Source organism: Erinaceus europaeus, chromosome 13, assembly GCF_950295315.1.
Source record: "Erinaceus europaeus chromosome 13, mEriEur2.1, whole genome shotgun sequence".
Lineage (NCBI taxonomy): Eukaryota > Metazoa > Chordata > Mammalia > Eulipotyphla > Erinaceidae > Erinaceus > Erinaceus europaeus.
Genome location: NC_080174.1, coordinates 13822059 through 13847607, shown reverse-complemented (window position 1 = coordinate 13847607; position 25549 = coordinate 13822059). Strand labels below are relative to the sequence as shown.

General features: G+C 43.1%; 1 protein-coding gene across 1 annotated transcript; it reads right to left on the bottom strand.

Annotated features, from left to right (window-relative positions):
• Nucleotides 1–1206: 1206 nt before the first annotated feature.
• On the bottom strand, nucleotides 1207–25549 carry NUP43 (nucleoporin 43). The gene is made up of 8 exons (XM_007515892.3): nucleotides 25380–25549; nucleotides 24749–24871; nucleotides 20955–21032; nucleotides 19655–19835; nucleotides 16194–16329; nucleotides 11422–11573; nucleotides 7615–7737; nucleotides 1207–2139 (listed from the first exon to the last, which is right to left on the bottom strand). The coding sequence occupies exons 1-8, from the start codon at nucleotides 25497–25499 to the stop codon at nucleotides 1910–1912; spliced, it is 1143 nt and encodes a 380-aa protein (XP_007515954.1). The 5' UTR covers nucleotides 25500–25549; the 3' UTR covers nucleotides 1207–1909.

Genomic DNA, 25549 nt, shown 5'->3' with positions numbered 1-25549 from the left:
ACAGAGAGAAATGGAGAGGGGAGGGGAAGACAGAGGGGGAGAAATGGAGGAGAGGAAAATAGAGAGGGGGAGAGAAAGATAGACACCTGCAGTCCCGTTTCACCACCTGTGAAGCGACTCCCCTGCAGGTGGGGAAGGGCTTGCTACTTCTACCAATTAATTCCCATCATAATGGAAACTATATATAGAAATTGTTGCAGGTAACTGAGAAGGGAGTTAAGCACATGAGAAGCCTTTACATTTTCAGAGCAGATTAACAGATGGAAGCAACAAATTTGCCTTTCACTTTACCTGGGGAATTTGCCCTGGGAGCAAGTCTTTTATGAATACAACCAACTCTATGCTCACTCTGAGCAAGGCTGTTAGCCTGCAGAGGGTGGCTGTACAAGGTGAAGAAAGCAAGGAATTCATACAAAGGGCAAATATTAAGTCAGGGGAATTCACAGGTGTTTTTATCTACTATTGAATCCTTGTGTTCACTGCTAGGAAATGTGCAGTCACAAATATGAATGCTTTATTTCATTTTTACAAAAAAAAATATGGATAGAAAGTGGTATGAAAAGACTATTTACTTTTGAGTATATTTGTTTTTTCCCCCTGTAATGACTTATTTTGTAGTAACAGAGTTTTAGACATTAGTCCCAGCCATAAAAGTATACACAGATTAAAAATTCCTATGAACAACATATTTTTCCAATTCTTTCTTTGGAATTCAAAGTCTTTAATTTTCTTTAACCAAATACGTTTGAGTCAAATATATATATATATATATATATATATATATATATATATATATATATATATATATATATATGATGCATATATGTATTCCATTTAAAAATCTTGGCAAAAGCCCAAAACCTTCCGAACCCTGAGGTAAGGCGGCATAAAAAAATTGAAAATATTTGCTAGGGTAGAAAAATCAAACTGCCATAATTACTGGTATTGAGACTATCAAGTAAATAAACACATTCTTCAATCATGTAATTAGCAGTGATTTGTCAGACAGGTGTTAAGAGTTCAACAGTGCATTTCGTCTAACAAAGAATGGAAAGGCATTGTCAAAAAACTGTCTTAAAACACTACATGTTAGGAGATCATTCCTATTTCAGATAAGGATACAGATGGCAAAATTTTTTACTGTTATTAGTCATATTAATCTCATACATGTTATCTATCATTTTCACTTTGGAAGTCAATTCACTCTTCAATGTCAAATTCTATTTTATTGCACAATATCCAGCTTGGCAATTTTCAAATATGTCACAGAAGTAACCAAAAGCAAAAATCCTTATGGGAAAAAAAATATGTGTATATATTTTTTGAAATATAAAGTTGAGACAGAATTCTGTCCCAGCATAGTTTAATAAAGGAACCTGTCAAGACATATCCCCTTTAAAAAAAGGTTGAGCAGTACAAAAACGTTATCTTTTGCTCTATCCATAATTCTTTCTGAAAAACCTTAAAATTATTAAGGAAATAAAACACGGAAGGACTGAAGAACAGACTTGCAAATAAAAAGGACAAACTGTAATACTGGCTAATGCCACTGGAGAGGTATGTACCCAAAATACTGGTGATACAAATGATAGGAACCTCTTGGTAGTTTTGACAGTGGTTCATGAACAGTCCAGAAGAGTATTTGAAGGCAGTATATTTAGTTATCTTCATCTGCACAAGGATCCCTCTCTGGTTCTTCTACATGTTCAAATTCTTTGCCATCTATCAGAAGCTGTGACTGTTAGAGCAATAGCAAACTAACAAAAGCCAAAACTGGGCACTGATATTTATCTGAAGCCTCCCCCCTCCTCACAAACTTCACTTTTCAATAATAAAAATTTGCATAGAAGTTGAGATTTCAAAGGCTTACTGTATGCCTTTACCTGAAATTTTCATAATTATAGTATTTTCATGAAAAAAGTTGTCTAGTTACATAGATTGCTTCTGCATCAGTTCCACAAACAAGGCAAGGCCCTAATACATCCAAAGTGTTCACAGACAAAGTCCTGTTGGGAAGCAAGCTTGTGATTTCAATCCGGTCTCTTGCAGGATCAGTGCTAAGCCAGGAGCTTATGAGAGACTGGTGAACATTAGCCTGGTTACTAATGCTATGAGACAAAAAAGTACTGTTTCTTCCTCCTGGTAGGAAAAAACAAAAAAAAAAAGAAGAAAGAAAGGGGAATGAAATCTTTCAAGGCTTGTTATATTGTAAACACTGGCAATTCTACTGATATATATATATTTATTTTATTTTTTAAATATTTAATTAATTAATTTTATTTTTGAGAGCGATGCAGAGAAAGACACAAAGAAACACCAGAGCACTGCTCAGCTCTGGCTTATGGTGGTGCAGGGGATTGAACCTGGGACTCAGGAGCCTCAGGCATGAGAGTCTGTTTGCATAACCATTATGCTATCTCCCCCGCCCTACTGATATATATTTTTAAAGATTTATTGGGCAGTAGTGATAACATAATGGTTATGCAAGCAGACTCTTATGCCTGAGGCTCCCAGGTCCCAGGTTCAATCCCCCATACCACCAGAGCTGAGCAGTGCACTGGTAGGGGAAAAAAAAAAAAAAAAAAAAGGTCCAGAGGTGGCACAATGGATAAAGTATCAGACTCTCAAGCCTGAGATCCTGAGTTCAAGTCCTGGCAGCACATGTACCAGAGTGATGTCTGGTTCTATCTCATTAATAAATAAAATGTTAAATATTTTTATTTCTTATTATCTTGATTTGTTTTTTGAATAAAGACAACCAGAAATCAACAGGGAAGGGAGAGTTGAGAGAGCACTGCTTCACCATGTATGAAGCTTTCCTCCTGCAGGTGGGGACTGGAGGTTTGAACCTGGGTCCTTGGGCATTGTAATAAGTGCATTGAACCAGGTGTGCCACCACTCAGCCCACTTTTTATTTATTTAGGATAGAGGCAGAAATTGAGGGAAGGAGGGGAGAGGGGGGAGGGAGGGATACTTGTAGTACTGATTCACCACTCATGAAGCTTTCCTCCTGCAGGTGGGGAGCGGGCACTTGAACCCAGGTCTTTGTGCACTGTAATGTGTGTGCTCAAATAGGTATGCCACCAGCTAGCCTGTTTTTTCTTTTTTAAATTAGTGATTTAATAGATTGTAAAGTTGCAGCTTAGTTGTCCACTGCATCCAACAATAAAGTTCTATGTGTGTGTCACCCCCCCCCCCCATTTTATTTCATTACCAGAGCACTGTTTTGCTCTGGCTTATGGTAGTATGGAGGATTGAACCTGGGACTTTGCAACCTTAAGCATGAAAATCTCTTTTGCATAAACATTATGCTATCTCTTCTGTCTCAGTATATTTTTCATTTTTTAGCTTCCAGGGTTATCACTGACAGACAGACAGACATATAGAACCAGAGTATTACTCGGGTTGGCACATATGGTGCTGTGGACTTAACTCAGGAGTGTGTGTGTCCCCTCCACATAATCTCATTGGGGAGAAAATGGTTTACAGTACAGCTGTTGACACATGTATAACTGACCATCTTCCCATAACAGGTATCTGCAAAACATTATCACCCCCAACTTAGGTCATTTTCCAATAATGTGTAACTGGACTCCAGTGCCTGTCCTACCTTCCTCTTCTAGAGTCATTTGCTTTGGTGAGGACCTCAAGCAAGCAAGCAAGGATTCATTCATTCATTCATTCATTCATTCATTCATTCATTGCCACCAGGGTTATTGCTGGGGCTTAACCTGTTCCCCGAGGTCATTGATTCCCCTTCCTCTTTCTTACTACATTTTATTTGACAGGACAGAGAATTACAGGGGAGGGGGGAGGCAGAGAGACAGAGATAGATGTACTGCACTTGCTTCATGTCTTATGAAGCTTCCCCCCTGCAGGTGGGGACATGGGGCTTGAACCTGGCTTCTTGCGCATAGAAACATGTGTGCTCAACCGGGTGTGCCACTGCTTGACCCTCCCTCCCACGTTCTTTATTTATATTTATAAGAATGAGATCAGAGCACTGCTCAGCTGTGGTATTAGGTGGTAGCTGGAATCGAACCTGTGGACACTGGAGCCTCAGGTTTGCAAACTACTTTTACTCTGTAGTCCTTCTCTTCCCATAGTCCCTTGTATGTTGCACAGTGGCCAGTGATTCTTTGGAAACACTAAGTCAGATCACACCAACCCTTTGCTAAAAATTCCCTCACATCTTTCTACCTCACTTAGAATTAAGGTCAAAGTCTTCATCACCATCTACAAAATCACGTTCCTCCTTCTCCTCTCCCTCTACTCCCCCCACCCCCTTACCAGCACTCTGGTAAATTCAGGTTTATGGTGGTGCTGGGACCTTTGTTGCCTTAGGCATGGAAGTGCTTTTATATAACCACTACACTACCACACCAGTTCTTATCTTATTTTATTGTTTAGATAGAGAAGGCAGAGAGACAAGAGACAGTGAAAGAGATCACTTCAATGCAGTGGGGGCTTGAACCTGGGTTGAGCACAGGGGAAAGCAGTGCACTCACCATCCAAGAGAGCGCCCTAGCCAGCCTCCCCAGTCACCTCTTTATCTCCTCCCACTCCCGGCTCTTGTAGTGCATTCACACTGGACTCCTTGCTGTTATCTTTTTTTTTTTTTTGCCTCCAGGGTTATTGCTGGGGCTCGGTGCCTGCACCATGAATCCACTGCTCCTGGAGGCCATTTTTCCCCCTTTTGTTGCCCTTGTTGTTGTAGCCTTGTGGTTGTTATTATTATTATTGTTGTTGTTGATGTCATTCATTGTTGGATAGGACAAAGAGAAATGGAGAGAGGAGGGGAAGACAGAGGGGGAGAGAAAGATAAGACCTGCTTCACTGCCTTCAGCGACCCCCCTGCAGGTGGGGAGCCGGGGGCTGGAACTGGGATCCTTACGCTTGGCACCACGTGCGCTTAGCCCGCTGCGCTACCGCCCGACCCCCTCCTTGCTGTTTTCTTGTGTGTCATAGGCCTTGGGTTATTTGCTGTTTCCTCCTCTCACTTCAAGTTACCAAATGTTATCTCAGCCAAGTGACCTTTACTTGCCCTGAAATAGATCCTCCCTTATTATTTATCCTTCAACTTTGCTCTAGTCCTGTTCATAGTCATCAGTCTACCTGCCTCCATTCATTTCCTTTTTTGCTCTCAGCTCAGGTTCCCATTTATCTGGGTTCCACTCGGTATTTCGCAGACAAATGCCACCTTCCAGGTTCCCTGGCCATCTGCCTGCCAGTGGGAGGTACTGCTGAGGGTGGTTGGGAGGCAGATGAAGGGAGCAACAGCTCTCTTCTGCTCTAGGTTTCTGCCAGTGACAGCACAGCCAGTGACTCCAGCCCTCGGGGACGTGCCACCACTTCTGCCACCCCAGAAGCAACTCCGACAGCATTTCCAACAGTGCAGCAGCAGAAGAAATAATAGCAATTTGGGGCCACTACTTTTCCTTCCTATTTGCTTTTGCTCTTTCTGTCTGTCTGTCTGTCTGTCTCTCTCTCTCCTTTTTGTCCTCCCTCTCAACTTCTGTCTCTATCTAATATGTAAATTATGTATGTGGAGGGGTCCCCACAAGTAATGGTGCACCAGCTGGGTGCATGATGCCATGCTGAAGAACCCAGGTTCAAGTCCCCAGTCTCCACCTGCAGGGGGGAAGCTTCAAAAGCGGTGGAGCAGTACTGGTGTCTCTCTCTTCCTCTGACTTTTCCCCCCTCTCAATTTCTCTCAGTCTCTATCAACTTAAAAAGTAATAGGGGTGTCACTCGGTAGCACAGTAGGTTAAATGCAGGTGGTGCAAAGTGCAAGAACCCTCATAAGGATCCCGGTCAAGCCCCCGGCTCCCCACCTGCAGGGGAGTCACTTCACAGGCGGTGAAGCAGGTCTGCAGGTGTCTGTCTTTCTCTCTCCCTCTGTCTTCCCCTCCTCTCTCCATTTCTCGCTGTCCTATCCCAACAGCGATGACATCATCATCAACAATAACTACGATAATAAAGGAAAAACAAGGGCAACAAAAGGGTATAAATAAGTATTAAAAAAATAAATAAATAAAATGACAAGGACAACAAAAGGGAATAAATAAATATTTAAAAAAGTAATAAATTGGGGTGAGGTAGATAGCATCTAAGATAGTGTCTAGATAATGGCAGGTACTTGATAAACATTCACTAAAGGAATGAACAAATAAACTTTAGACCCAGAGACAGCTTAAACCAAGTCTGTTTGAAAAATGAGGAAGGGGCAGGGGAGGCAGCATAATGTTTAGGCAACAAGATTCATGCCTGAGGCTTCAAAGTCCCAGGTTCAACCCCCCCCCACACCACCACCATAAGTCAAAGCTGAGCAGTGCTCTGGTGTTTCCCTCTGTGTGTGTCTCTCTCTGCATCTCTCTCAAAAATAAAATACATTTCAACAAGGGCAACAAAAGGGGATAAATAAATAAAATTAAAAAAAAAGAATAAAATAAATAAAATAAAATACATTTAAAAACAAAGAAAAGGAAAATGAAGAAGGGGAAAAACAGTACCCCTCATCAACCTATTGAGTTTAAGCATTTGGTTTCTAGCTAACCTGTGATTACTTCTGTCATTATTGAGGAGGCAGGGTGTTGCAGTCTGTAGAGAATCAGTCCTCTTTGATGTAACTCTTATTGGCAATGTAATATACAATATCTCTTCTTCTAGTATGATAGTCCCAGATAGCAGACTCACAGACAAGCCCCCTGGATGTAGGGTTAGTCAGCTTACAGCCAGCAGATGACAATCAGATTTCAAGCCCTAAGACTGACCATGGGGCAGAGGGTAGATAGCAATAATGGTTATGCAAAGTCTCTCATACCTGAGGCTCCAAACTCCCAGGTTCATTCAGTCCCCCCCAACTATAAGCCAGAGCTGAACAGTGCTCTGGTTAAAAAACAAACAAACAAACATGAAGCCAAAGGGAAACACCTCGTCATTCTTTAAAGTCAGAAATACAAGAAATTTTAATTTGGAAGCCGAAATATGATTATTAACCACAATGATTTCTTTTTAAAATATATTTATTGGGAGTCGGGTAGCGTAGCGGGTTAGTGCAGTGGTGCAAAATGCAAGGACCGGTGTTAAGGATCCCGATTCAAGCCCCTGACTCCCCACCTGCAGGGGAGTTGCTTCAAAGGCGGTGAAGCAGGTCTGCAGGTGTCTGTCTTTCTCTCCCGCTCTCTGTCTTCCCTTCCTCTCTCCATCTCTCTCCGTCCTATCCAACAACGAGGACATCAATAAACACAACGTTAAACAACAAGGGCAACAAAAGGGAAAATAAATAAATATTTTAAAATATTTATTTATTTATTTTTTTAAACCAGACCACTGGTCAGCTCTGGCTCATAGTGGTACAGAGGACTGAACCTGGGACTTCAGAGCCTCAGGCATGACAGTTTGTTTGCATAACCATTATGTTATCTACCCCTGCCCCGTAACAATTTCTGTGAAGGCCAGGGAGGTGGCACTGTGGACACAGTGTTGGACTCTCAAGCATGAGGGCTCAAGTTTGATCCCAGGCATTGCATGTGCCAGAGTGATGCTCGGGTTCTCCCTCATTTTTAAATACATCGAATATATATAAAACAAAATTTCATGACAACTTTTTACCTTGGTGAAAGAGTGATGATTTTTCAGGTCCATCTGTGGAGGCAGCCCAATGCCAGAGGGACCCATCTTCAGAACAAGTAAATAGATGATCTGGGTTGGATGGGTGAAAGTGAACTTCCCACACTAAAAAAAACGAGAACCCAAGAAGTTTCTTCCTGTGCAGAGCATCTGAGCAAACATTAAAACCTCGTCTCTAAGCATCATTTCCTCACTAACGAACTTCAAACCCAAGTTATTGACAAAAATAAAAGCCTTCAGAATTAAAGACATAATACAACTTTCCAAATGGCTATAACATGTAGGCAAAATAAAGAAGTCTATTTATTTGTATATTGGAATGGCAAATGAGTGTCAGTCATCAGGCCAATTTCTCCAAACCCTTCTGATGGTAAAATTCTGAAGAGATTAAACATACGTGGAGCAAAGCACAAGGACCCGTCTAAGGATCCTGGTTTGAGCCCCCGGCTCCCCACCTGCAGGGGAGTCGCTTCACAAGTGGTGAAGCAGGTCTGCAGGTGTCTATCTTTCTCTCCCCGTCTTCCCTCCTCTCTTGATTTCTCTCTGTCCTATCCAACAACGACATCACAGCAACAACAAAAAAACAAAGGCTACAAAAGAGAAAATAAATAACTATTTAAAAAAAAGTAATATACAAATGAAGCGGAGTCCAACTTTGGCTCATGCCTGGACTCTGAACACTTAAGACTTGTATCATAAAAATAGCAACTGGCTCAACAAAGGCAACAAAAGGGAATAAATAAAAAATAAATTAAAAATAGCAACTGGTTCCTGGTAAACCAAAGCCTGGAGATGCTCCAAGAAGTCACTTTTAGATGAAGAGGTTTTTTTTAAAAATTTTTTTTTTTACTATTTATTTTCTCTTTTGTTGCCCTTGTTTTTTATTGTTGTTGTAGTTATTATTGTTGTTGTTGGATAGGACAGAGAGGAAATGGGGGGGGGAGACAGAGAGGGGGAGAAAAAGACAGGCATCTGTAGACCTGCTTCACCGCCTGTGAAGCGACTCCCCTGCAGGTAGGGAGCTGGGGGTTTGAACCAGGATCCTTATGCCGGTCCTTGTGCTTCGCTTCACGTGCACTTAACCTGCTGCACTACCGCCCGACTCCCAGATGAAGAGTTTTTAAAGCTGGTCTGAGACTGGAGACCCCTGGAGCCGTAAACTTCAGGATAACTTTTGTGTGCTAACAGATATCTGGGAGCCAGCAACTGATCGGGAGTACAGAGGAAGTTATCTAAATCATGAAGCTAGAGAGAAAATAGATGCTTCATGACCAAGTCTGTGATTCTGGGTTAGCTGACCTTACAACAGCAGCACAGAAAAGACCCAGAAGGTAGCTTATAAAGTAGAAAGCACACGTTAACAAACAGGCATTTTCTTTTTTAAATTATAATAGCACAATTAAACAGCACATCATTTTACATCAAAAAGGAAAAGATGTTCTTGGTCACTCCTTATATAAATAAAAAGTATACTCAGGGGAGAGATGGTGACTCCCAACACCACCATAAGCCAGGGCTGAGCTGTGCTCTGCTTAAAAACAAAAACAAGCACACATATTAATTATTATTGTTTAGGGAATTGGGCGGTGGTACAGCGGGTTAAGTGCAGGTGGTGCAAAGCGCAAGGACCAGCGTATGGATCCCAGTTCAAGCCCCTGGCTCTCCACCTGCAGGGGAGTCGCTTCATAAGTGGTGAAGTCGGTCTGCAGGTATCTGTCTTTCTCTCCCCCGTCTTCCCTTCCACTCTCCATTTCTCTCTATCCTATCCAACAATTACGACAACATCAATAACAACAATAATAACTACAACAAGGGCAAAAAAGGGGATAAATAAATATTGTTTTTAAAAAGTACAATTGAGAGATATAGATGAGCAAGAATTAGAAATAACATGCATTCGCCAAGCAAAAGAGAATTCTTTTTTTTACAAATACATTTTTTGTATTTATTTGTTTATTTATTTTCCCTTTTGTTGCCCCCTTTTTTTTTTTTTAATTGTTGTAGTTATTGTTGTTGATGATGTCGTAGTTGTTAGGTAGGACAGAGAGAAATAGAGAGAGAGGGGAAGACAGAGAGAGGTAGAGAAAGGTAAGATACCTGCAGACCTGCTTCACCACTTATGAAGCGACTCCCCTGCAGGTGGGGAGCTGGGGACTGGAACTGGGATCCTTATGCTGGTCCTTGCGCTTTGCACCATGTGTGCTAAACCATTGCGCTACCGGCAGACTCCCACAAAAGGGAATTCTTACATACTGAGTACAGCAATATAGACAGGTACCACATTTGGAAAAAAAAAAAAATTAGGGGTGGTAGAAGCAAGCATAATGGTTATGCAAAAAGATTTTCATGCTTGAGGCTACAAAAATTCCAGGTTCAATGCCCCGGCACCACCATAAACCAGAGTGGGGCAGTGCTCTGGTTAAAACAAATAAACAGAAACCCTCCATAGCCCTCCTTAGGGGTTGTCATTGGAGCTCTGTCCAAAGGACCCCCCCCTTTTAATAGAGGTTGAGAGAGAGAGAGAGAGAGAGAGGAAAGACACCTGCAACACTGCTATACTGCATGTCAAGCCTCCCCACTTTGGGTGAGGACCAAGGGCTTGAACCCATGTCTTTGAACATGATAATATGTATATTCTATTGGCTGTTCCACCAACTGCCCCCTAAACAGGTTCTGCTTTTTATGTAGAACATGTATCAGTTTTTAAATCATGCAAACATTTTGGCTCATCAATTCAACTACAAAAACATCCTAAGAAAACAAGAAAATAAAAATGAATTATATGGGGACTCGAGCGGCAGTGCAGTGGGTTAAGCGCACATGGCACAAGGCACAAGGACCGGCGTAAGCATCCCAGTTCGAGCCCCTGGCTCCCCATCTGCAGAAGAGTCGCTTCACAAGCGGTGAAGCAGGTCTGCAGGTCTCTGTCTTCCCCTCCTCTCTCCATTTCTCTCTGTCCTAGCCAACAATGATGACATCAACAACAACAACAATAATAACTACAACAATAAAACAAGGGCAACAAAAGGGAAAATAAATAAATTAATTAATTTAAAAAAACTATTATATGGAGAAAGCTTCACAAGCAGTGAAGTAGTGCTGTAGGTGTCTGTCCATCTCTCACCTTATCACCCCCTTCCCTTTCCATTTCTGTCTCTATCAAATAAATAAATAAAAGAAATGTTTTTAAACAAATGAATTGGGGGCCAGGCAGTGGTGCATCTGGTTAAGTATACACATTACAGTGCACATGGACCCAGGTTCAAGCCCCTAGTCCCCATCTGCAGGTAAAAAGCTTCATGAGTGGTGAAGCAGTGCTGCAGGTGTCCCTTTCTCTCTCTTTCTACCTCACCCGTCTCAATTTATCTGTCTCTATCCAATAATAAATAAAAATATTTAAGAAATGAATTGTAGTGGTCCGGGAGGTGGTGCAGTGGCTAAGGCACTAGACTCTCAAGCATGAGGTCCTGAGTTCAATCCCCGGCAGCACATGTACCAGAGTGATGTCTGGTTCTTTCTCTCTCTCTTCCTGTCTTTCTCATTAATAAATAAAATCTTTAAAAAGAAGAAGAAGAAAGAAATGAATTGTATAAGATCACCACCAAGGTACAATGGAACATGTTAAAGAAGTTAACAGTCAGATAAGTACATTGTTAGTATTATTGTTATAAACACGCACAACTCAGCTGAAGGCTATGATGTGAACAAATCTATATTTCATTAGGGAAAGTTGCTTACTATGTATCATATAGCTCACCCAACAAACACTCTTATCCTCCATGCACTTACTTTCAGCTTCATGAGCCTTCAGCAGAGACACCGGCATGGTGCCTTGTCTGACATCCCAAATGCTCAACATGCCATCCTGACCACCGGTGGCTACAACATGCTGCTGGTTGGGATGTCTGTCAACACAGTGGAGTGGCACTCGGTCACCAGTCCTTTGACGGGAGAGAAACTGACATCAGATGTGTTGTAAAGTATGATTTAACTTTGCATGACCCAGGAGCCATGCTCCTTTCTAGGGAAATACATGTTATCTTCCTTTATGGCTAGAGCAACTGGCTGAATTTTAAACAGAGTTTTAAGTATCAGAATTTGGGAGGGGGGAGGAAAATTAAAGACTAAAGTTATTCATGCTCACTTACTGAGGGTAAGATGTATAAAAGATAGTGGGGGCCAAGTGGTAGCACAGCAGGTTAAGCATACACAGCGCAAAGCACAAGGACTGGCTTAAGGATCCCGGTTCGAGCACCCGGCTCCCCACTGGAAGGGGGGGTCACTTCACAAGTGGTGAAACAGGTCTGCAGGTGTCTAACTTTCTCTCTCCCTCTCTGTTTTTCCCACCTCCCTCGATTTATCTCTGTCCTATCCAACAAGAACGACATCAATAACAACAACAATGATAAACAAGGGCAACAAAAGGGAAAAAACAACCTCTAGGAGAAGTGGATTCATAGTGCAAAAACCCTGGAGGTAAAAAAAAGAAAAACATTGCTCAACAAATTGTTTGGCTCCGTATGTTAACTCTCTTTCCAATCACCAGGTTCCAGATGCCACCAGGATGCTGGCCAGGCTTCCCTGGATTGAAGACCCCACCAATGTGTCCTGGAGCTCAGCTTCCCCAGAGACACACCTTACTAGGGAAAGAGAGAGGCAGACTGGGAATATGGACCGACCAGTCAACGCCCACGTTCAGCGGGGAAGCAATTACAGAAGCCAGACCTTCCACCTTCTGCAACCCACAATGACCCTGGGTCCATGCTCCCAGAGGGATAGAGAATGGGAAAGCTATCAGGGGAGGGGGTGGGATATGGAGATTGGGTGGTGGGAATTGTGTGGAGTTGTACCCCTCCTACCTTATGTTTTTGTTCATTAATCCTTTCTTAAATAAAAAATTTTTAAAAAAAGCTGGTGAGACAGCTTGCTTTGATTATGTGCTGCTTTGCCATGTGAGCAAGTCAATGCATTCCCCCACCACAATGAAGGAGACCAAACTGCTGTGTTATATTTCCTCTCTCCCTCTCTAACCCCCTTGTCAATTTCTCACTGTTTTATCAAATAAATAAAGTTAAAAACTAGTTGTTTGGGAGTCGGGCTGTAGGGAAGTGGGTTAAGTATACATGGCACAAAGCACAAGGACCGGTGTAAGGATCCTGGCTCAAGCCCCTGGCTCCCCACCTGCAGGGGAGTCACTGAACAAGCGCTGAAGCAGGTCTGCAGGTGTTTTGCTTCACCAGAGGTGAAGCAGGTCCGTAGGTGTTTATCTTTCTCTCCCCCTCTTTTCAACATTTCTCTATGTCCTATTCGGCAACAATGACATTAAAACCAACAATGATAAAAACGAGGAAAACAAAAAGGAAAATTAATTAATTAATTTAAAAAAACTAGTAATTTAAAAAAGAAAGAGGGACCAGGTGCTGGTGCACCTGCTAAGTGCATGTTACAATGCACAAGGACCCAGGTTCGAGCCCCCAGTCCCCACCTGCAGGGAGAATGCTTTGCTAGTGGTGAAGCAGTGTTGCAGGTGTCTCTCTGTCTCTCCCTCTCTACCACCCCCTTCCCTCTCAATTTCTGGCTGTTTCTTTTTTTATATATATATTTATTTATTTTTATTTTCTCTTTTGTTGTCCTTGTTTTTTGTTGTTGTAGTAGTTATTATTGTTATTGATGTTGTCATTGTTAGATAGGACAGAGAGAAATGGACAGAGGAGGGGAAGACAGAGAGAGGCAGAGAAAGATAGACACCTGCAGACCTGCTTCACCGCCTGTGAAGCGACTCCCCTGCAGGTGGTGAGCCGGGGGCTCGAACCAGGATCCTTATGCCGACCTTGTGCTTTGCGCCACCTGCGCTTAACCTGCTGCGCTACCGCCCGACTCCCTCTGGCTGTTTCTATCCAGTAAATAAAATAAAGATAATAAAAAGAAAGAAAGAAAGATTTTTGCTTGGAAAAAGTATGTTGGAATAAATTTTCTTCAAATCGTAATGAGTACTGATACGCACTATTATTAGATAAGCAAAAGGTAAGATTTTATTAAGTAAGATCAACTTCAGAGAGAGAAACGTTCAGAATCAATACAGCAAATATTTACTGTTGTAGGAAAAGTCGTGATGTATTTTTGTATAGAAGAACACAGAGGGAATTCAGTAGTAGCGCAGTGGGTTAAGCGCAGGTGATGCAAAGCGCAAGGACCTGCGTAAGGATCCCAACTTGAGCCCCCGGCTCCCCTGCAGGGGAGTCGCTTCACAAGCAGTGAAGCAAGGTCTGCAGGTGTCTTTCTTTCTTTCTTTCCCTCTCTGCCTTCCCCTCGTCTCTCCATTCCTTTCTGTCCTAGCCAACAACGACGACATCAATAACAACAATAACTACAGCAATAAAACAAGGACAATAAAAGGGAATAAATAATTTTTTTAAAAAGTCTTAAAAAAAAAAAAAAAAACATAGAAAAGGGCAAGGGTAGATAGCATAATGGTTATACAAAGAGATTCTCATGTCTGAGGCTTCAAAGTCCCAGGTTCAATGTCCTGTACCACCAAAAACCAGAGCTGCTCAATGCTCTGGTAAAAACACAACAAAACAGTGGTCCAGGAGATGGCACAGTGGATAAAGCACTGGATTCTCAAGCATGACGTCCTAAGTTCAACCCCAGCAGCACATGTACCAGAGTGGTGTCTGGTCCTTTCTCCCTCTCCTCCTATCTTTCTCATTACTAAATCAAAAAACAAAACAATCAAACAAACAAAAAAAAGCACACATAAAAAATGCATCATGTCTTTCTAAGAACCCAATAAATGTGACATATCAAGCTCATCAATAATTCTTATCAGATTCATTCAGGGATCATTCTCCTAATATCCAATTAAGAGTGAGCCGGGTGGGAGTCGGGCGGTGGCGCAGTGGGTTAAGCCCACGTGGCGCAAAGCGCAGGGACCGGCCTAAGGATCCCGGTTCGAGCCCCCGGCTCCCCACCTGTTAAGGAGTCCCTTAACAGGCGGTGAAGCAGGTCTGCAGGTGTCTCTCTTTCTCTCCCCTCTCTGTCTTCCCCTCCTCTCTCCATTTCTCTCTGTCCTATCCAACAACAAAGCAACGTCAACAAGGGCAATAATAACCGCAACAAGGCTGCAACAACTAGGGCAACAAAAAGGGGGAAAAATGGCCTCCAGGAGCGGTGGATTCATGGTGCAGGCACCGAGCACAGCAATAACCCTGGAGGAAAAAAAAAAAAAAAAAAGAGTGAGCCGGGCGGTAGCACAGCAGGTTAAGCACAGGTGGTGAAAAGCACAACTGGTGTAAGGATCCCAATTCGAGGCCCCGGCTCCCCACCTGCAGGAGAGTCACTTCACAAGGGGTGAAGCAGGTCTGCAGGTGTCTGTCTTTCTCTTCCCCTCTGTCTTCCCGTCCTCTCTCCATTTCTCTCTGTCCTATCTAGCAGCAACATCAATAACAACAACAATAACTACAATAAACAAGGGCAACAAAAGGGAATAAATAAAAAAAAAAGATCCAATTAAGATATATTATGTGGGGGTCGGGCGGTGGCGCAGTGGGTTAAGCGCATGTGGCGCAAAGCACAGGGACCGGCGTAAGGATCCCGGTTCGAGCCCCCGGCTCCCCACCTGCAGGGGAGTCGCTTCACAGGCAGTGAAGCAAGTCTGCAGGTGTCTATCTTTCTCTCCCCTTCTCTGTCTTCCCCTCCTCTCTCCAATTCTCTCTGTCCTATCCAACAACGAATTGCGTCAACAAGGGCAATAATAATAACCACAACGAAGCTACAACAAGGGCAACAAAAGGGGGAAAAAAAATGGCCTCCAGGAGCGGTGGATTCATGGTGCAGGCACCGAGCCCAGCAATAACCCTGGAGGAGGGAAAAAAAAAAAAAGATATATTATGTGGAAGTCGGGGTGTAGAGCAGAGGGTTAAGCGCAGGTGGCGCAAAGCACAAGGACCGGCATAAGGATCCTGGTTCGAGCCCCGGCTCCCCACCTGCAGGGGAGTCGCTTCACAGGTGGTGAAGCAGGTCTGCAGGTGTCTATCTTTCCCTCCTTCCTCCTCTCAGTCTTTCCCTCCTCTCTCCATTTCTCTCTGTCCTATCCAGCAATGACAACAATAATAACTACAACAATAAAACAACAAGGGCAATAAAGGGAATAAATAAAATAAATATTTTTAAAAAATTAAAAAAAAAAAGATATATTATGGGGAGTCGGGTGGTAGCGCAGCAGGTTAAGCGCACATGGCGCAAAGCGCAAGGAGAAAGGACCCTGGTTTGAGCCCCCGGCTCCCCACCTGCAGGGGAGTCACTTCACAGGCGGTGAAGCAGATCTGCAGGTGTCCTTCTCTTCCCCTTTCTGTCTTCCCCTCTTCTCTCCATTTCTCTCTGTCCTAACGACGACAACAGCAATAACAACAACAATAATAACTACAACAGCAATAAAAAGACAACAAGGGCAACAAATGGGAAAATAAATTAAAATATATATATATATTATGGTTTAAAGTTAACTGCTACAACTAAATTAATTATGTATCATGTCACTAAACTTACAAATTAAAACTTACAAAGATAATATCTGAGAGGGCTCGTTTCCTTGTTGTCTGAAGTCCCATATTTTTAACTGTCCAATCGAATTTACTGTAATAATCTCAGGAGTTCGAAGGAAGGTTACAGCATGGAGTGTACTGCTATCTGCATTGTCTGCAAATGAAGAAAACAAAGTGCAAATTAACAGACTCTCCTTTTCTATTTATTTACTGGATAGAACAGAAAGAAATTGAGAGGGAAAGGTGATAGAGAGGGAGATGTATAGAACAGAAAGAAATTGAGAGGGAAAGGTGATAGAGATGGAGATGTGGTCCCGGAGGTGGTGCAGTGGATAAAGCATTGGACTCTCAAACAAGAGGTTCTAAGTTCAATCCCCAGCAGCACATGTACCAGTGATATCTGGTTCTTTCTCCTCCTATCTTTCTAATGGATAAATAAATAAAATCTTAAAAAAAAGAGAGAGAGAGCGACAGAGACACTTGCATCACCGCTCATAAAGCTTCCTCCCTGCAAGTGAGGACCAGTAACTTGAACCTGGGGCCTTAGGTATAGAAACGTGTGCACTTGTGGTCCGGGAGGTGGCGCAGTGATAAAGCTTTGGACTCCAAAGCATGAGGTCCTGAGTTCAATCCCCAGCAGCACATGTGCCTGAGTGATGTCTGGTTCTCTCTCTCTCTCCTATCTTTCTCATGAATAAATAAATAAATAAAATCTTAAAAAGAAAAAAATGTGTGCACTCAACTGAGTGTGCCATTACCTGTCCCTTACCATTCCCCCTCCACCGCCCTTTTTAATAGCCACCAGGGCTGTTGCTGTTGCTTGGCCCTTGTAGAACAAACCCATTGTCCCTGGTAGCCATTTTCCTCTCTCCCTTCCTCATTATTAGATAGAATAAGAAAACTATCTGGGGGGGGCTGGGTGGTGGCACATCTGGTTGAGCACACACACATGCTATAGTGCACAAGGACCTGGGTTTGAGCCCCTGGTCCCCACCTGCAGGGGAAAGCTATCCAATAAATAAAACAAAATTTAAAAAAAGAAAAAATTTGGGGAGGCATGGGGGAGCAAGTAGAAAGGGAGATACCTGTTTTACCACTTGTGAAATTTCTCCCCTGCAGGCGGAGAGTGGGGGCTTGAACCCAGGTCCTCAAGCATTGTAATAGGTGCACTCAACTGGGAGTGCCACTGCCCAGCCTCCCACCCCTCCTCCATTTCCATGGAAACCTTAAATTACATTCTTCCTATTTGCTGAAAGGTAAAATGCTATTTTAAGTAAGTTATTTGAATTTTTTATAGAAAAATGTAGTTATATACATTGTTAAAATGAATTTCCCTAGGAGTCAGGCCGTAGCACAGTGGGTTAAGCACAGGTGGTGCGAAGCGCAAGGATTGATGTCAGGATCCTGGTTGGAGTCCCCCGCTCCCCACCTGCAGGGGAGTCGTTTCACAATCGGTGAAGCAGGTCTGCAGGTGTCTATCTTTATCTCTTCCTCTCTGTCTTCCCCTCTTTTCTCCATTTCTCTCTGTCCTATCCAACAATGATGACATCAATAACAATAATAACTACAATAATAAAACAAGGGCAACAAAAGAGAATACATAAATAAAATATTTAAAAATGAATTTTCCTTTGATACAAAAGTGGTATTATTCATGAAAGAACTGTTTCCCAGAGAGCTGAGTTTTCAGAATTTTTCTATTTCTACAAGATTGCTACTATCAATGTCTCAAACTGCAGTTTGAACTCCTCTAGGACCATGATCTTCAACCCAGAATTCTACTGGTACAAGCCCCAATATTCCCCACAGAGCCACTCCGATCTTACTGTAGTGACACATCTAGAATGTTTAGTATTAACTTACAGAATTTGTAACACTCCTCTAAAGTACCACCGTGCAATAGTCCTTAACAATTAACATGTGGTTTTGCTTGGAACTGAAATTCTAACAACCAGTACAAATAGTGATCCTCAGGCTCAATCTACTGACTTTCTGATGGAGGAAGTCCAGAGTGGCAGTCAGCCACGAATCTCAGGCAAGTAATATGCTAGGACAATCCTTCTAAAGCATAATATAATTTGCAGCCTAGAGATGGCATAGTGGAAAAGTACAAAGACTCTCAGGCAAGCAGTCTTGAGTTCAATCCCTGTCATCACATGTGCCACAGTAATAATCTGTTTTTTTCTCCCCTCAATAGTATCAAACTCAGGACCTCATGCTTAATGGAACATTTTGGACTACTGTCCCACCTCCCGTGCCACAATAAATAAATCTTTTTTAAAAAAATATTTATTTTATTTATTCATTCCCTTTGTTGCCCTTGTTGTTTTATTGTTGTAGTTATTATTGTTGTTGTCGTCGTTGGATAGGACAGAGAGAAATGGAGAGAAGAGGGGAAGACAGAGAGGAGGAGAGAAAGATAGACACCTGCAGACCTGCTTCACCGCCTGTGAAGCGACTCCCCTGCAGGTGGGGAGCCGGGGTTGAACCGGGATCCCTATGCCGGTCCTTGTGCTCTGCGCCACCTGCGCTTAACCCGCTGCGCTACAGCCCGACTCCCAATAAATAAATCTTTAAAGGCCAAGGAGACATCATAATGGTTATACAAATTTCATGCCCAAGACTCTGAAGTTCCAGGTTCAGGCCCCAGCAGCACCATAAGCCAGAGCTGAGCAGTGCTCTAGTCTCTCTCCCATTAAGGAAATAAAAAAGGGGGGGAAGGGTTGGATAGTGGTGCACCTTGTTGAGCACTTGCTACCATACGCTAGGGAAGCTTCATAAAAGGTGAAGCAATGGGGAGTCAGGAGGGAGCGCAGCGGGTTAAGCGCAGGTGGCGCAAAGCTCAAGGACCAGCGTAAGGATCCCGGTTCAAGCCCTGGCTCCCCACCTGCAGGGGAGTCACTTCACAAGTGGTGAAGCAGGTCTGCAGGTGTCTATCTTTCTCTCCCCCTCTCTGTCTTTCCCTCCTCTCTCCATTTCTCTCTGTCTTATCCAACAACTATGACATCAATAACCACAATAATAAAACAACAAGGGCAACAAAAGGGAATAAATAAGTGAAAATAAATAAATAAGTGCACCTGGCCCCTGATGTGCATATTTTTTAAAATATTTATTTATTCCCTTTTTGTTGCCCTTGTTTTTTATTGTTGTAGTTATTAGTATTGATATCATTGTTGTTGGATAGAACAGAGAGAAATGGAGGAGGGGAAGACAGAGGGGGAGAGAAAGACAGACACCTGCAGACCTGCTCCACCACCTGTGAAGCGACTCCCCTGCAGGTGGGGAGCCAGGGGCTCGAACCGGGATCCTTACGCTGGTCCTTGCGCTTCGCGCCATGTGCGCTTAACCCACTGGGCTACTGCCCAACTCCCGATGTGCATATTTTTTATACTTCAAATTCCTGGTACGTTTACTTAGCAGAGTAGTAGGTCAATTACTATGAGAGGGGCAAAAGACACACAGTGTCCTTTTCTTACCTATTGTTCTTACAGCTTCCTTGTGGTCCACTCTAAAGAGATTTATCCGACCATCTTCTCCAACCGTGACAATTTCTGGGCTGTTGCATACAACACCTGTACAGGGTGCACTGCTACAGGAAGGACTGCCTGGCCCCGTGTGGTAGTGAGCTGTTGTCCACTGCTGACTGACTGACAGAGCCTAGGTGTCAGATATGAGGACACAAGTAACTAAATCACAGCTCTTGGGAAAAAAAAAAAAATCTAGCACTTTACCCCATCTAGTGAGTATTTAAAAGTAGTTTTACACTTTTCCTAAGGAACTCTCTCCTTTCTCCTTTGTATTTCTTTGTATTTCTAAAATCTAGAAATACCTTCCATTAAAGTTTGTATACACTGATCAGTCAAAAGAATGCAACTCTATACCCCCCCTTTTGAAATATTTTTTCTTTATTGGGGGATTAATGGTTTACAGTCAACAAGTAAAATACAGTAGTTTGTACATGTGTAACATTTCTCAGTTTTCACATAACAATCTGACCCCCACTGCCAGGTCCTTCTCTGCCATGTTCCAGTCCCTGAACCTTCCCTCCCTGCCCCAGAGTCTTTTATTTTTGTGCAATACCCCAACTCCTGCTTTGTGTTTTCTTTTCTTTTCATTGTTTTAATTATCTTTATTTATTGGATAGAGACAGCCAGAAATCAAGAGAGTGATAGAGAGGGAGACAGAGAGATACCTGCAGCACTACTTCACCACTCGCAAAGCTTTCCTCCTACAGGTGGGGACCGGGGGCTTGAACCTGGGTCCCTGCGCAATGTACTATGTGCACTCAACTAGGTGCGCCACCACCCAGCCCATGCTTTATGCTTTCAATTCTGTGGGCCAATAATTTATTTAAAAGATTCTAATCTCCCCAGGTGGTGGCACACCTGGTTGAGCATACATAATACAGTGCTCAAGGACCCTGGTTCGAGCTTTCGGTCCCCACCTGCAAGGGGAAAGCTTTGTTAGGGGTGAAGCATGGCTGTAGGTGTCTCTCCCTGTCTCTCTTCCTATCACCCCCTTCCCTTTCAAATTCTGGCTGTCTCTATCCAATAAATAAATATAAAAGGAAGATTCTACTTTCAATAAACAGTTAACACAAATATGGCTCTAGAATTAAGGTACTAAAAAAAAAAAAAAAAGAGAGATAACCTAGCGATATTCTCCCACTCCATGTTTTGAGCTTAAAACGTTGTATCATTGTTAAATACAGTCTGCTTTTAAAGTTTCCTAAAAATAATTAAAATACAAATGCTGTTTTCGAACAAAAAAACTTACCCGATTATTTGGGCGGTAAAGGAAAATTGTTACACATCCCGTTGATGAAGCAGCTACAATTCTTTCTTGGTCAAAAAACTAAATAGAAAAATTCTGTTAGTTTCAGAGTCAGAACTATTAGTAGAGAGGAAACCCACTTATTTAACTCATTTAACTCACTTATTTAATTATTAGTATAACAATTTTATTATTTCTTTTCTTTTTTTTTTTTTTAAAGGCTTTATTTATTTATTTTTGAGAAAGACAGGCAGAGAGAGAGAAAGAACCAGACATCACTCTGGTACATGTGCTGCCAGGGACTGAACTCAGGACCTCATGGCTGAGAATCCAATGTTTTATCCACTGTGCCACCTCCCGGACGACTCTTTTTCATTTGTTAAACCAGAGCACTGCTCAGCTCTGGCTCATGGTGGTGTGGAGGATTGAACCTGAGACTTTGGAGTCCAAGGCTTGAGAGTCTTTTTGCATAACCATTATGCTGTCTACCCCTGTCCACAATTTTATTCTTGCTGCTAGGGTTTTACTTCGGTTTTGAGCCTGCACAATTTCAACACTCGCAGAGGACTTGTTTCTTTTTTCCAGAAAGGATGAAAGACAAAGAGACAGAGCTAGAAGAGAGACAGCACAGCACCACTTCACTACTCTTAAACCGCACTCTTCTGTGTGGCACTTCCATGTATATGCATGGGTTCAAGCCTGGGTCCTAGGACAAGGTAAACCCGCCACCAGATGGGAGCACCACACAAAGGAGAAACTTCACAAGTAATGAAGCAACGCTGTGATGTCTCTCCTTTTCTCTCTCTCTGTCTTTCTTTCACTGTTGGGGGTGGAGAGTGGGGGAGGAGTCCTCTAGGTGCAAAAGAATCATGTAGGCATGGAAAAACTAGAGGCAAAACAAGAAAGGAAACTTAATTCTATTCCCACTACTTTCTACTGGCTTAAGACCTTAGTCAAATTCTCTAAACCTTGTTAAGTAATGCAAATGAGAGATCTAATCACAACTTAAAGTGGTGGTAGCAGAATTTAACAAGTGACATAACATAAAGTGCCTTGTATGGCACTTGTCTGTGTACATACTGTGAGGCTGTTGGGAAAGTCATGTTGTATTTATCTATGTTTTCCTGTGCAAAAAATATATGACTTATGGGCAGGGGTAAATAGCATAATGGTTATGCAAACAGACTCTCATGCCTGAGGCTCCCAAGTCCCAAGTTCAATCCCCTGCACCACCGTAAGCCAGAGCTGAGCAGTGCTCTGATTAAAAAAAAAAAGGGGGTCGGGGGTCGGGTGGTAGCACAGTGGGTTAAGTGCACGTGGCGCAAAGCGCAAGGACCAGAGGAAGGATCCCGGTTTGAGCCACCGGCTCCCCACTTGTAGGGGAGTCACTTCACAGGCGGTGAAGGAGGTCTGCAGGTGTCTGTCTTTCTCTTCCCATCTCTGTCTTCCCCTTCTCTCTCCATTTCTGTCCTATCCAACAACAACATCAATAACAATAATAATAACCACAACAATGGTAAAACAACCAGGGTAACAAAAAGGGAAAAAATGGCCTTCAGGAGCAGTGAATTCGTGGTGCACTCACTGAGCCCCAGCAATAACCCTGGAGGCCAGAAAATAAAGGGGGGGAGTCGGGTGGTAGCGCAGCGGGTTAAGCGCATGTGGTGCAAAGTGCAAGGACCGGCTCAAGGATCCCAGTTCTAGTCCCTGGCTCCCCACCTGCAGGGGAGTCGCTTCACAGGCGGTGAAGCAGGTCTGCAGGTGTCTATCTTTCTCTCCTCCTCTGTCTTCCCCTCCTCTCTCCATTTCTCTCTGTCCTATCCAACAACGACATCAGTAATAACTATAACAATAAAAAAACAAGGGCAACAAAAGGGAATAAATAAATATTTTAAAAAACTCTTGATATTTTGAAAATATATGACTGACCAACCTTCCTTTCTTTTTACCAGAGCACTGCTCAGCTCTGGTTTATGATGGTGCAGGGGGTTAAACCTGAGACACTGGAGCCTCAGACATGAGAGTCTCTACATAGCCATTATGTTATCTACCCCTAACTAATAGATGACTTTCTCAACATCCCAATAAAAAAGCTCTCAGTCTCAGTTTTTCTCATTGATAAACCAGGCAACAATACTTAGTTCACAGGCAGAGAGAATTTAATTAGCTTATATAAAGCTACCCAGACAGTAATTGGCACATAGTAGATGATCAGATATTAGCAGAAACAGAAACCTTACAGGGTTTAAACACTAGCATTAAATTATATGTCCCGCCTCAGGAATCATTTCCATTATTAAATGGCTCTATGATTGCTAGGCAAATAGTAACCAGAAAGACTTCAGTTTCCTATAAACCTGATATAAAACTAAACAAGCTTCAAGTTCCTTTGCATCTCTAAGTAATATTAAGCTTAGATGGTTAAAGTTTGCTCCTGGTTTCAATGAAAGCCCATTGGGAGCCATGGACACAGCCTAGGCTCAAGCCCCACTGGGACCTTCTAGTAATGTGGTGTCTTTGTCTCATTATGTTTAGATAAAAACGAGGCCTAGAATGATGCAGCCATGCATGCATGAGGACCCAGTTCCACCAAATAGGTCAATTAAAAAAAAAAAGTTAGACAGGCGTAAGGATTCCGTTTCGAGCCACCGGCTCCCCACCTGCAGGGGAGTCGCTTCACAGATGGTGAAGCAGGTCTGCAGGTGTCTATCTTTCTCTCCCCTCTCTCTCTGTCTTCCCCTCCTCTCTCCATTTCTCTCTGTCCTATCCAACAACAAAGCAACGTCAACAATGGCAATAATAACCGCAATGAGGCTGCAACAACTAGGGCAACAAAAAGGGGAAAAAAATGGCCTCCAGGAGCGGTGGATTCATGGTGCAGGCACCAAGCCCAGCAATAACCCTGGAGGAAAAAAAAAAAAGAAGAAGAAGAAGAAAAGGTAACAGCAGCAAATGCTGGAGAGGGTGTGGGGTCAAAGGAACCCTCCTGCACTGCTGGTGGGAATGCAAATTGGTCCAACCTCTGTGGAGAACAGTCTGGAGAACTCTCAGAAGGCTAGAAATGGACCTACCCTATGACCCTGCAATTCCTCTCCTGGGGATATATCCTAAGGAACCCAACACATCCATCCAAAAAGATCTGTGTACACATATGTTCTTGGCAGCACAATTTGTAATAGCCAAAACCTGGAAGCAACCCAGGTGTCCAACAACAGATGAGTGGCTGAGCAAGTTGTGGTCTATATACACAATGGAATACTACTCAGCTGTAAAAAAATGGTGACTTCACCGTTTTCAGCTGATCTTGGATGGACCTTGAAAAATTCATGTTAAGTGAAATAAGTCAGAAACAGAAGGATGAATATGGGATGATCTCACTCTCAGGCAGAAGTTGAAAAACAAGATCAGAAAAAAAAAAAAAAAAAAAAAACAAGCAGAACCTGAACTGGAATTGGTGTATCACACCAAAGTAAAAGACTCTGGGGTGGGTCACACCAAAGTAAAAGACTCTGGGGTGGGTGGGTGGGGAGAATACAGGTCCTAGAAGGATGACAGGACCTAGTGGGGGTTGTATTGTTATATGGGAAACTGGGTAATGTTATGCATGTACAAACTATTGTATTTACTGTTGAATGTAAAACATTAGTTCCCCAATAAAGAAATAAAAAAATAACTACAACAATAAAACAAGGGGGGTGCTAAAAAATAAAATAAAATAAAAAAGAAAATAATAAAACGAGGGCAACAAAATCGAATGAATAAATAAATACAAAGTTAGCTTTTTGGCACCGACTTACCTGCAAATCCATTACATCTCCATGGTGTTTGATATCACACAATAACTGATGGTCTCCTTCAAGCCCTCCATCAGAGTCCAAGCTCCCCAAGTCTCCAATAGACCACAGAGAAACATAATTTTCCTACAAAGCAAAAGTGGTTTTTTAAAAAGAAAAAAAAGATTTATTTACGATGAGGAGAGGGGGTTCAAGGAGAGCGGGGAAGAAAAGGTGAGAGAAAACCAGCTCTGCCATCCGGTGGTGCAGGGGATGGAACCTGAGACCTCCTGGGACTCTGGCATGCAAGCTGGTGCTCTTAACAGGCTGAGCTATCTCAAGGGCCCAGAAAGTTTTTATCTTGAGCTGATACAAAGCGTCAACTCTCCGAAATTACAATCTGGTGTTGCCTTTAAGCAACCCTGCTTGGAAAGCAATCAGACACACGGTGCGGGGATAATTTAACAGCCAGAGAGCTTTGAGATCCAGGTCCATCACTCAGCAGGCCTCTGGGCCAGGGGGCAGCCGAGCCAGAGTCAGGGACTAGCGGTCAGAGAAGGGCGGCAGGAGCCAGGAGAGTTCGCGCGCTGGCGGCCGGGGGCGGGGTTCCCCGAAAAAGGGAAGCAAGGGCTCCCCAGCCCGAGAATGGGAATACCTCATTGTCCCAAGAACCTGTAGCGAAGGTATCCGCCGTCTGCAGGCTTCCGGGAGGGACCGGTCGCCAGCGGGTTTTGCTGATCTTCTGGGACACAAACTTAGCCAGGATTTCCTCCATGCCGCTGGCGAGCGCAGCAGGTACAGCCACAAGCACAGCGCGCGCCTCTC